The sequence below is a fragment of the Pristis pectinata genome, chromosome 8 (genome assembly GCF_009764475.1).
Source record: "Pristis pectinata isolate sPriPec2 chromosome 8, sPriPec2.1.pri, whole genome shotgun sequence".
In the NCBI taxonomy this organism is placed as follows: Eukaryota; Metazoa; Chordata; class Chondrichthyes; order Rhinopristiformes; family Pristidae; genus Pristis; species Pristis pectinata.
In genome coordinates this window covers 33,151,077-33,163,434 of record NC_067412.1, presented here as the reverse complement: position 1 = coordinate 33,163,434, position 12,358 = coordinate 33,151,077, and the positions used below count along the sequence as shown (strand labels likewise).

The following is a 12,358-nucleotide window of genomic DNA, read 5'->3' as shown; positions in this document are numbered from 1 at the left end:
ACCTCTTCTCCCTTTAGACTGAGTGATGGAGGTTTGAGTGAGTATTGCATACAACTGGTCTGCCCTTTCCCTGCCAGAACATAAAACATTAGTGAGCCTTGCTGTTGTCTACAAAGGTTATTAACATTGCAGAATCACTGTGGAGTGTGATTGTTGCTCATGGCAATTGGGCGGCACAGCTGGAAGAGCCGCTGCATCGCAGCAGTAGGGACACGGGTTCAGTCCTCATGCTCGGTGCTGTCTGTTGTTTGCATGTTCTCCTTGCGATTGTGTGGGTTTCCTCCCACATTCCAAAGCCATGAAGCTGATTGGTTGTTGTAACTTGATGGGAATGTGGGGCGACTAAAATGAAATTAGTTTTAATGTGTGCCATTGGACTTGTTTGATTCTGACTCTATAAAACCCTCTTTTCCTTCTCCTCCAACAAGTATCAGTGTCTATGTCACTAAGGCCAATCCATCATATGGTCAGGAGTGTGGATATTCACTGTGAATGGTGTTCAGTAACATTTATCGATTAGTCAGATAACGATGCTGTCTGACATGCAGCAAGGCCCAGACAATGTTCAAGCCTCAGCTGAAAAGTGACAAGTAACATTTATGCTATAACAAATGTTGGGAAATGACTATCCCCAACCAGAAGAATGTCTTATCACCTCCAGTTAACACTCAATTGCATTGTCATTGCTAAATCTACCCCCATTAGCATCGTTGAGGCCACCATTGACCAGAAACTTCCTTGGACCAGTTGCATGTGTCAGAGGCTGGGTATTCTGTGGTGAGTTCCACCCTGATACCACCACCACTCAGAAAGACCCTTATCTGGACAGTAATGGAGTACTCTACACTTGCCTGGATAAGTTCAGCTCAAGGAGGTGAACACCAATAAAAATAACGCAGGATCACTGACCTGAAGCGTTAATTCTGTTTCTATCCCTGCAGGTGCTGCATGACCTGTTGGGCATATCCAGCATCAGCAGTCTTTTAATCTTTAACCAACAATAATAAAGCCCCCCCACACAATTAGCATCTCGTTCACTGCCCCAGGTGTTCATTCCTCTACCACTTCATGCTAGGACTGCAGTGTGTACCCTCAACAAAGGGCATTTAAGCAGCTCACCAAGACTACTCTGACAACACCAGTGAAAGACATGATTTCTCCTAATTAACATGGCAAAGGCAGCAGGCCTGGAGGAAAGTTGCCTGCTGAAGTTCCAGATCATCCCTTTCACTATCCTGACTTTGAAATACAAAATTCTGGAACTCTATATCCAGCAGCACTAATGGAATACACAGACTGAGGTGATTCCAGAAGGGCATTTAACAGTGAGCAGAAGCATCGATGCCACATGTTTAAATTTTGGGGAAAAAATGACGCCTGTACTCAATTCTTTCACTGCTTTCCCACCCCTCCCTGACCTCAATGAGCCAAACCTCAAGATCCCCAAGACTTGGCCCTGGACTCCCATCTCTTTCTAATTTCTGTCATCTTCCCATCCCTACATTCTCCCCATTTGCTCTTTGAGATTTTCCTGTCCTTAAGGCCTGCCTCTTTCTTCTGTGACCCTATTCCTAACAACGTGCATCCCTTCCCTTCCAGGCCACTCTGTTAGCCGAGATTGTTAATGTTCTCTCTCTGTGGTTCCATCCCCTCCTCATCTGTCATCATCGTTCCTCAAAAAGAAAACTATCATTCCACCCTAACCTCCGCTTCTTCTCAGACATGTTTTCACCTCCCAAATTCACGCCTATTTTTCTTGGTGTTTGAATCTTATCGCTTCTGCCTGACACAGTATGAAATTAGCTCTTGGTGGAGTGATTAATGGTAAACTTCCCTGCTGCTTCCACTCCCTCCTCTGTTCAGTCTGGTTTCATTTTTTATCTCTCCAGGGCAAAGGCTGCTCTTGCTGTTCCTTGTTGCTCCCTGAACCACCTCTTTTGCAACCACATACTTCCCATTCCACATCATCTAAAGCGTGATACCAGTTCTTCCCCACCCCCCACCCCTCCATTTCTGCCTCACCACCACTTCACTTGATCCTTTTGTTTCTAAATTGGCGGTCTGGTTATGTGACTTTGTTTAGATATCCTAACTAAATATATGTAAAGCTAGATGTGTAATCCTTGGGATCAACCATAAAGTTTGTTTCTCAGCCATGAACTCCTTGGCAACGGTCTGAATCTAAGCAAAACTGTTGCAAGCTGAGTATCATGTTTAGTGCTGAAGTGAATTTTGTACTGCGCATCGACGCCTTTTAAGGCACTTGTTTCCACCCAACCCCACAGCTGCCTTAGCTCATCTACCTGGAACTCTCATCCATATCTTTGTAATAAACAGACGCACCACACTTCTGGCTTGCCTCTCTTGTTCTGCCTTTCACTAACCTAAGACCATTCAAAACTATTGTGGCTATGATGTAAGCTGTGCCAAGTCCCATTCACCCACTGCACTTGTATTTACATGTCCATTAGCCCTGACTTCTGTAATTTATTGATGTTGTTTTTGATTTCTCATTTGTTTCAAATAACTTTGGCGTTGTCCTCCCATATCCCCAACCTCCTCCAGTCGTACAACTCTTTGAGATGCATGGCTTTTGATTGTCCTTGAATCTAATCACTCTACCACAGCCATGGCTTTGGGTCCTAAGGCTCTTGAGTTCTAGAATTTCCTCCCTACCTTTTTCTCCCCCTTCCACAGTGCTCCTTAAAACCAACCTCTCTAACCAAGCCTTTAAACATCTCCATGTGGCTTGGCATTGCATTGTGTCTGATGCTAATGTGAAACATCATTGGTCATGTTGCTGTGTTAAAAGGCACTAAATCAATTGATCTTGGTGCAGGGACAGCCCATGAGGCCAATGCTTGGTGCTAAGTTCAGATATTAACCTTGATATTTTCTTCCTTGAGGGGAGATATTTGGCTGAGTTTATTGACGAGTACTAGGCTGTCAAAAGTTGGTGCATTCTGAAATTGTTAATTATGAGCAGGACCAGGGCACAGAAGCTTACAAGAGTAAAATGTTAATTTTGGCACTAATATCAATTTTTTTCTCCACACAAAATCATTAGAATGACAGGAAAAAAATTAAATTTAATACAAAGAGAACTGAAAGTTGTTGGTGTATTTTTTTTTAATGCTGAGAATAAAATGAAAATAGATGGTGTGGCACCACAAAATTGGAGAATAACTGATACCACATGGGCTAAATGTTTTAAGGTCTTGTAGATGGATAGCTATTTGATCTGGAAAGTAGAAGTAGGATTTGATATTCATAGCATTTTTACCAAACAGCTGTGTAAACTGAAGTAAATAAAACCCAGGGGCTACATTGCTGGATTCATAATCAATGCTATTCCAGAACCCTCCAGTCTTATCATAAACTATAGAGATAATCTTGGGATGGTCAGTCGCATGAACCGTCCACAGAGTGTAGTTCTAATTCTCGCCTTCAACCTGCTATTAATTACTGCATTTCTTCATCAGCTTCACCTGCACGTGTCTGAACACTCACAAATAAAATCAGCTTTGTGCAGCTTATTGCAAAGTAAACCTCTTTGGTAAATGGAAAAGCAATGTTAAATCCAGCAACACTTCAATGGCTTTCTCTTCAGCTGTCCTGTGCCGTTCTAACCAAAGTGGCATCATAGTATCTTCCACTCACTATTTCACTTCTTAATAGGATATTTATGAGTTTAGCAAAACAAATGCAAGCTTGAAACCAGTTTTCATCTATAAGAAAGAAAGTTGGAAGTTTCAGTGAACCCTGTCTCACAAGTGGAGTGATGAGAGAGTTTTATATTGGTGTACTGGATGTGTAAGGGATCGGTTTTGTTTCAAGGAAGGGAAGAATTGAAAAATTTTTATTTTGATAATTATTGAGCTCTTATGTCATGCACTCAATAGTTAGTACTGCTGGTCCTACTTCTGAGTGCCATGTGGATGTCTCCTATAATAATATTTGAGTAATACCAATAAATGGAAAATAGGGTTTGATTTAATCATCAATTTCCTATGAATTGATACTACATGTATTGCAGCAATGACTGAGCTTATGCACTTGACCTACATTCTATTGTACGGAATTTTTTTTAATGCTCTTTTAATCCAATTATTGTACCTTTTAAATGACCCCTGTTTAAAAATATTCTCCATACTAATCAATTGCAGTATATAATTTGAGCAAAATACTGTCCTGTTCTAAAACTTTTAAATTTAGGTTGTCTTTGAATTTAGGATTAATATAATAGCAAAATACCATAGACTGGATATGGAAGTAAAATCTAAATGCAGGGATCAGATACAAGGTCATCAATCTGAGATGTTGCCTTTTTCTCCACCATTGCTATCTGACCTGTGTGTTTTCACCATTTCCTGTTTCTTAACTGAGTTTGGTTTTGTTTTTGACAGTCAGCCGCAGTTCTGTTGGTGACAATATTGCCCTGTCTTGGATGGTTGTGAGTTCATGTTTCACTCTAGAAACTCAAACACAAAATCCAGGCTGATGGTGCAGTACACTTCTGAGAGACTGCTGCAGTTAGATCTGCCATCTTTCAAAAGAGAGAAATTCTATCCTCTTAATGGGTGTAAAGATTCCTATGACTCCCTATGTGAAGGTTTGCAGGCTGATCCACCATACTGGATAAAATTTTTCCTGCAAAATCACAAAATAACAATTTTGGTCACTTTCATGTTTTAGAAGTTTGCTGTGGACCAATTGGCTTTAATGTAGCCTGATACTGTGAAAGTCACTGTATTCATTAAGGACTTTTTTTAAATATCAGTGAATTTCCTGTGGCATTGCCATCTGGTGAAGGGGTGGGTCTGACCATGTGTCACATTTGTAATCTTCCATGTGACTACGTGACAGCTGTCAAATAATGCATTGCAGATGAATTCTGTCTAGCTGAAAGACCCAGCTTTCATTTCCCCATCCTAATAGCCTTTAAACAACGGTGGACCGTTGGTGCAGTTAGTGCTGTTACCTCGTATGTCCAGGGACCCAGGTTCGATTCCAAGCTCTGATATTGTCCGTATTTTCCCTGTGAGCATGTAGGTTTCTGCCAGATGTTCCAGTTTCCTCCCACATCTCAAAAAATACACTTGTCGATGAACTGACTATTGATAATTACCTCTTAGTGTAGGTAAATGGCAAAAGAGTCAAAAGGAAGTTGATGGTTAAATGAGAGAGAATAATTGTTACAAGAAAATAAGGCGAGGGAAATGGGATTGTTCTGTTGGGAACTAACTTGGGCTTTTATTATGATCTGGGATGAGAGCTTCACCCATTTGTAAGTTTAAAAAAACCTTCAGGTACACCACAATGTTGTTGGGTAGGGAATGTGACGATGAAGGAAAACTGCTTTACTTCCAAGTAAAGATGATATGCCACTCGGGATGGGGTGGGGGTGGGGTGGGTGGTGAAGCTTGGAAATCAGTATTGCATCCATGCCCTCGTTTTACTGCGTGGAAAAGGTCATGGATGTGGGAGGTACTAATAGAATGTTGTTAACTTGCTATAGTCCATTTTGTGAATGATGCCCATTGCATCAGTGCTAGAGTAAATGTCTGGCACTTACAGTCAGCAGGATAAAGTGATGGTCAGTCAAACTGCTTTGTTCTGCACAGTGTCAAGCTAATTGAATGTTTTTGAACTCATTCATACCAATGGAGAGTATTCAATTCAACTCCCAACTTATGACTTTTAGACTATGGAAAGGTTTTTGGAGTCGAAAGGAAAGTCGTTGACTGCAGCATATCCAAGCTCTAATGTATTGTAGTCACAGCATTTATTTGGCACAATTAATTAAGTTTCTGGTCACAGGTGATCTCCAGGAGGTTAATGGCAATGGACATCAGGGGAAGAGGTTGGAGTCTCTGGTGATGGTCATCGACTTGCCATGACATTGATATTGCTTGCTACTAGTTGGCCCAAGCCTGAAGTATTGTGCTAGTCACATGTGTGTGAGAGACACTACTTTGTCTCTAAAATATTTCAAATAGATTGAACTCTGCAAGAATAAGCAAACATCTCCACTTCTGGTCTACTGATCTGAGAGAAAGTAATTAATAAAACAGGTGAAAATGGTTGGTCCTGGACACTGTTGTCATTAATGAATAGAATGTTTACACAGTCAAAGCGGGGGGAAACGCTTTCAAACTATGGACAGTACGGACCAGCCATCTGCTATGTAACCCATGTAATGTTCCCTTCCATCTGGTGAGGTGCATGGCAATGCCAGCATTGAAAGTCTCACCTAATTCATCTAGTTTTTGCCTTGTAAATGTCTTTTAATTATAATGTTAACCTTTTATAACAATTGGGGGAGGGGTATAAAAAAACTCTGGGTCAGGGGACTGCTGTATGCTGAATTTAAGTCTCCACCAGACTTTCAGGCCCATTTGGGGAAACTGTCATAATTGAGGTCGGGAGATCAAATGTCTCTGCCCTCAAGTAGCCTTATCAGTAATCCTTAGAGGCCACTGCTTTGGTGAATGGGGATTTGAATGTAACAAAAGAGCTTCTTGTGGCTTCACGTTGAAATTTTACCACCCAGGGCTTGGATGGAGGCATCTGCTACAAGATTAGTGATTCTGCAGCAGCTACTACGGGGCAGCCCACTTGATTAGTGCTGAAACCACTGGACTGGAGCAAGGCATCCTCTCCACCATTAGCATACTCTGGCTAACCGATGTACATGAAACATTTCCAGCAACTCGCCCACTTTGTTTGAGCAGCGTGGCCACTACTAGAGAGGTGAACGTGAACAGCATTGCTGTGGGTAAACGATCATCTCCCAACACCCTGTTATCACCCTTATTTGTTCATGGACAACTTAGTCAAACTTGCGGATCTCCCCACCTCTCGCTGCTCCTCGAGATGCTGTAGTTCTTATGATTATTGAACTGCGGCATCTCAGGGAGCAGGCCCATCAGTATCTTCCTAGGGCAAATGGAATGTATAATGGATGAATTAAGAGCAAGAGTAGGCTACTCAGCCCCTTGAACCTGTTCTGCCAGTCAATAGTATCATGGCTGATCTGGCTGTCACCTCAACTTCACATTCCTGCAATGACCTTGCGTCCAAGAATCTATCTACCTCGGCCTTAAAACAAAAATATTCAAACTACGTTTCCATCCCTTTTGAGGCAGAATGTTCCAAAGACCCATGGCCCACAAAAAAAAATCACTGCGTCTGTCTTAGATGGCTGACCCCTCATTTTAAATAGTGACCCATAGTTCCAGATTCTCCCACAAGATGAAGCATCTTCTCCACATCCACCCTGTCGAGACCCCACAGGAGATGAACAATTAAATAAAGCCTTGACATTGTCACCTACATCTCGAGAATTATTTTTAATTGTATGCAGAATCTTAACAGGAAATAACATTTGTACCTGGCAAGTGTGCCCGATGTGCAATATTTTGATCGTGTTGTTTTACACAGACTTGAAGAGTTTTATGATTTTGAATGTCAAGAGTAAAAAATCCCTTTTCAATACATGAAAAGTATAAATTGGTGGTCACACTCCTCTATTTTATCACCCCACAGGATTCTACACTGCTTTGTGTCCATCTGCTTCCAAATGACGATCCTTAGGGACCTGGAAAAATTGGCAGGGTGGCTTCGGATTTCCATAATTTACATCCTGAGTGGGATCACAGGAAACCTGGCCAGTGCCATATTCCTGCCTTATCGAGCAGAGGTAGGCAAATCCTTGCTGCACTGCATTTATGTATAATTTGTATTCTGTATGTTGTCTGAACCCACGTGCCTGTGATACTGCTGCAAGCAAGTTTTTCATTGTACCTGTACCTCGCACAATAAAGTCAACTTGTCTTTCAATGGAGTGTGGTCATCATACTAGCTGAAATAACTTCTACAACACAGCTGCAGGCTTTGGACAGCATTTTTCCCCATCCAAACTTTAAACAAATTTTGGTATTTTTATCAAAGGAAACTACTTGTAACTTTTAAGGCATGAGGCCCCTTTGCTAAGTTCACAGGGATCAAATGTATGCTTACCAGAGCTGAGGAAAATACACCTAATCCCTCATCTCGAAAGAAAACCTCACAACAGAGGTGGCACATATTCATGCACTAGCACAGTCCAACTATTTCATTATCTGTGAATGTCATTTATAATTATTTTCATAGCTCAATGACCAAATTTAAAGATGAATTACAAAGCAACTCTTTGATACAAGTGTTCTGTAATTGCTTGCTACTGTCTGTATTCAATAGAAAATATCGAAGAGGAACAAAGGCAGTCAAGGTAATTTTGTATGAAACTTTTATTTGTAATTCCAATATAGTCCTAGTCCATAAACAGCAAAATATCTGCTCTCTTATTTACACAAATAGGAGCAAATTGCTGGCAGCTTTGAGGTAAACATCAAAAATGTTTTTTATAAGGTGGAGGCAGTCTGAGTAGTTTTTAAACCAGAGCCCTGCAATTTTACAACCACCACCTTCTAATTGTGTCCATTAACACATTTTTGTAATGGCTGTTTGTGCCATTTTAACGCAAGTACGTTCAGGTTATGTCAAAGGCTGCTAAGGTTGAAAGACTAGTCTAAAGTAGATTGGCAGCTTTGTATAATGTAGTTATCCCAGCTCGATATTTTACTAAATGAATCTGACATTAGTAAAATAAAATGAAAGAAAAAATTGCCTGGCCTGTAAATTTACATCTTTATTGCAGTCATCACTAGTAATGATGGGTTATTCTAGATGTTTTTTCTAATATATAATAGCATAATGAGCTTTAATTTCTTTGACCAATTATGGACTGGGCTGGCACTTTCTAAGCTGGTAAACAACTAGCCTTCTTGAGTACTGAGTGGAGCAGCAGGTTACATGTTTATCCTTGAATGATTTCCTGATCCAGCTTATATTAATGGGATAGAAGTTTTCACCCCTGCCCTCACCCACACCACTCCCAAAAATATCACTCACTGCAAGGATGTTCAGGTGAACTTGGATGAATTAGATCAAATTGCTACTGTACACAAATTTATTGCCCTTAATTTGCTACGAAGTTATCCAGACTCACTTAGAGAGCCTTGGGAAACCAGAAACACAAAAATGCTGGAAACTTTCAACAGGACAGCAGTGTCTGTGGGAAGAGAAGCAGTAAATGTTTCGGGCTGAGACCCTTCATCAGAACCAGAGGTACGGAACAAAATTCCCACTGGTATAGTCTGTGATCTTTGAGGTTCCTCACAGAAGATCTCCCATTCCTAAGGCTAATAGAACTGGCATTCAGTGACTGCATCGCTCCCTGACATTGGATCCCAGCAAACATGCAGGACTCTTTGTAGGTCAGCCTCAATGATTTGAAGCCTGCTGCCTGAGGACAGCTTTGTTCTTGAATGTGTAAAATGCCGCAAAGGAGGATTGATTGCCCTTTGTATCCTTGGAGTATCTTTGCATTGGACTTGACAACAGTTGTCAGCGTTATAAATTTTATGCCAAATTTCAAAAGAATGTAGTTGCAAACAGAGGTTAATAGTTTTAGAGAGTCAACCAAGGTAAAACGAATTAGTTTTTAATATGCCAAGTAGATAATCAAATTATGCACGCTACAAAGAGTTTTCATTCACCCTATTAGTTATAACTTATGGTACACTACAGCACTAGAAAACAACATTTCCAGGCTTATTCTCTTTAATATGACTGTGCTATTGGCCTCAGTGCTGCAGGGTGCCCTGTGCTATTGGCTGCAGTGTGCCCCTACCTACTGGCCGTGGTACTGCAGGATGCCCCATCATCATAACATCAAGCCCACAGAAAACTTAACACACTGTATGGTCCAGTTATTACCATGTAGGTTGTGTGTAGGAAAGGTGCATGTGCAGGAAAGATGTCACTCTGAGTCCTTCAAGTTCAATTGCATTACTTTTCTGTTTGCCAAGCAGGATCTAACAGATGAGAACAACGTCAAATAGAAGAGGCCCTTCCATTTTGGGATCTTGTCGGTTTGGGCAAATGCTGCAGAACATCCAAGAGTCTTAAGTGGCCAAAAAATTTCTTAGTGGCACTCACAACTTTAGAACAACTAACAGTACATTGTTAACTTTGAGGTCTCTTTGTCTAGATATTATCAGCTTTTTTTTGTGTGAAGCAGTGAAAAATGAAACTTCACTGGCAGCCAGATGAAAATAAAATTGCTCCTAAAGTAGGCCTTTGAAAAAGTGAATTGTGTGGGGGCAGTCATATTAAATTGGAAAGATGCACATTTTGCAAAGTAGTACACTAACAGTGTTTTATTTTGTCTTTAAGGTTGGACCAGCAGGATCACAGTTTGGCATCCTTGCCTGCCTTTTTGTGGAGCTCTTCCAGAGTTGGCAGATCCTAGCCAGGCCTTGGAAGGCATTTGTCAAACTTGTGGCGCTTGTCCTCTTCCTCTTTGCCTTTGGTCTCCTCCCATGGATTGACAATTTTGCCCATATTTCTGGCTTCATCAGTGGATTCTTCCTTTCGTTTGCATTCCTCCCATATATCAGCTTTGGGAGATTTGACTTGTACCGCAAGCGATGTCAGATCATGATCTTCCTTGTCACCTTTGTAGGACTGTTTGCAGGATTGGTGGTCTTGTTTTACGTCTACCCAATAACTTGTGAATGGTGTGAATATCTGACTTGTATTCCCTTCACAGATAAATTCTGTGAAAAATATGACCTCAATGCACATTTGCATTAATCAGTCTGCAAGGCGCATCAATCAATGTTACAGATTTGGTTGTCGGCAGTATTTGCATCATGGAGTCTCTAAGAAGAATTTGCTCTACCAAAATGTTGATGGTGATATTCAAGTAATCCTTCAGATCCTCACCTGATGTTGTCTTTTTTAATTCAAAAATTACATTTAGCACTTGATGCTCAATTTACATCTCGGGACTGTGGACACCATTTCTAAGTATGACCTACGTGCCTTCCCCATTATTTTTGAACCAACGTTTTGTGCTGCCAATTTTGTATTACACTAGTTTTAGCACTAAATCAAATCTTGTATTGTTTACTACTGCTAAAGTGGTGATAAATTGCAGGTAGTGTTTTAGCTACCATTTGACTGGACTGCAAGTTTGCAGAATACATTATAGAAGCCTTACTGAGTCTTCAATTTTAAATTTGAATGTTGTCATCATCTTTCCCTCAGCTTGCTCTTGAAATGACATGATCACAGTTATAAGATTCCAAGGATAGAAGATCATTGTTAAACACATGAAAATTTACATTTATAATTATTTCAAGAAAATCTAATTCTTGTCACACCCTCCTCCTCCTCACTCCCCACTTATTGTGAACTCTGCCATTTATTTGACTTTGGAATTTTTTTTTTACTATCATTGTACTGCTGGTTTCAGGTAGATATGTTACAGGCATGGAACTTCAAACCTAAATGGATCTGAATTAAATTAATGCTCACACCCAATATCAGAATAATGGAACTTTAAAAAAAATCCTAGCCATAGCTGAATTATTGTTACTTATTCTCCATTTCACTCATGATGTATTTTGAGGGAATACATTTTCTGCAAGTAACAAATTGGATCTGTGATTAAAATTGACAATTTATAAACACTAACCATGTTTCTGACAACAATAAAAGTTCATTGGCTGTATTATTTGGTGGGTTATTGTTACAAACCACAAGCTCAGGTTCTGCTTCAATGTTTGAGTATTAACGCGTAAAGTTTTCTAATGCAATCAATTAATTTTGATATTCTAGAGATCTTCAAGAAATGCAATGAAGGCCAGTAAATCTCCAAGGTTACATTGTGTCATTCATACTAAATCCAAGACCCTCAATGAAAAATCACTGAGTTTGAGTAGAGTGACCCCCTTACTCCCTGGGTGATTATCAGTCTTCCACTGGTGCCAGTACTTTAGCTGTTCTGGCTGCATGTTCAGTGTGACTGTGTGGAGTTTGCACATTCTCTCTAGACTGTGGGTTTTCTCTGGATGCTTTAGGCTCCAAAGAGGTGCAGGCTGGTAAGTTAATTGGCAACTGTAAATTGCCCCTAGTATGTTGGCAAGTGGTAGATTCTGGGGCAGTTGATGAGGATGTGGGAAGAACAAAATAAGAGGGTTAGTGTAAATGGGTACTTGATGGTCAGCATGGATGGTGGGCCGAAGGGCCCATTTCAATGCTGTGTGACTTTATTTGCATGGACAGCCCTTCCTGCAGGAACTCCACACAACAGCTCACTTGCTATGCTGAGGTCTTTGTGGTGGAAGCCACTGCATCACAATCTCAGCTCACCCCCGTAGATGTGAAAGGCTGACACAACCACAGGAAAGGCAAGTTGGGGTAGGTGAGTGTGGGCAGTGGGTGGGTTCTGTCCTATTGTCTTGAA

General features: G+C 40.8%; 1 protein-coding gene across 10 annotated transcripts in view; it reads left to right on the top strand.

Annotated features, from left to right (window-relative positions):
- The window catches only part of LOC127573482 (inactive rhomboid protein 1-like), a 268,766-nt gene extending 257,128 nt beyond the window's left edge, over positions 1 to 11,638 (top strand). For all 10 annotated transcript variants that reach the window (XM_052021748.1, XM_052021747.1, XM_052021753.1 and 7 more), the window contains 2 exons: positions 7,549 to 7,702; positions 10,282 to 11,638. In XM_052021748.1, coding sequence (XP_051877708.1) covers positions 7,549 to 7,702; positions 10,282 to 10,701 — 574 coding nt within the window. In that variant the 3' untranslated portion in view covers positions 10,702 to 11,638. The remainder of the gene's footprint in view (positions 1 to 7,548; positions 7,703 to 10,281) is intronic.
- Positions 11,639 to 12,358: the final 720 nt, after the last annotated feature.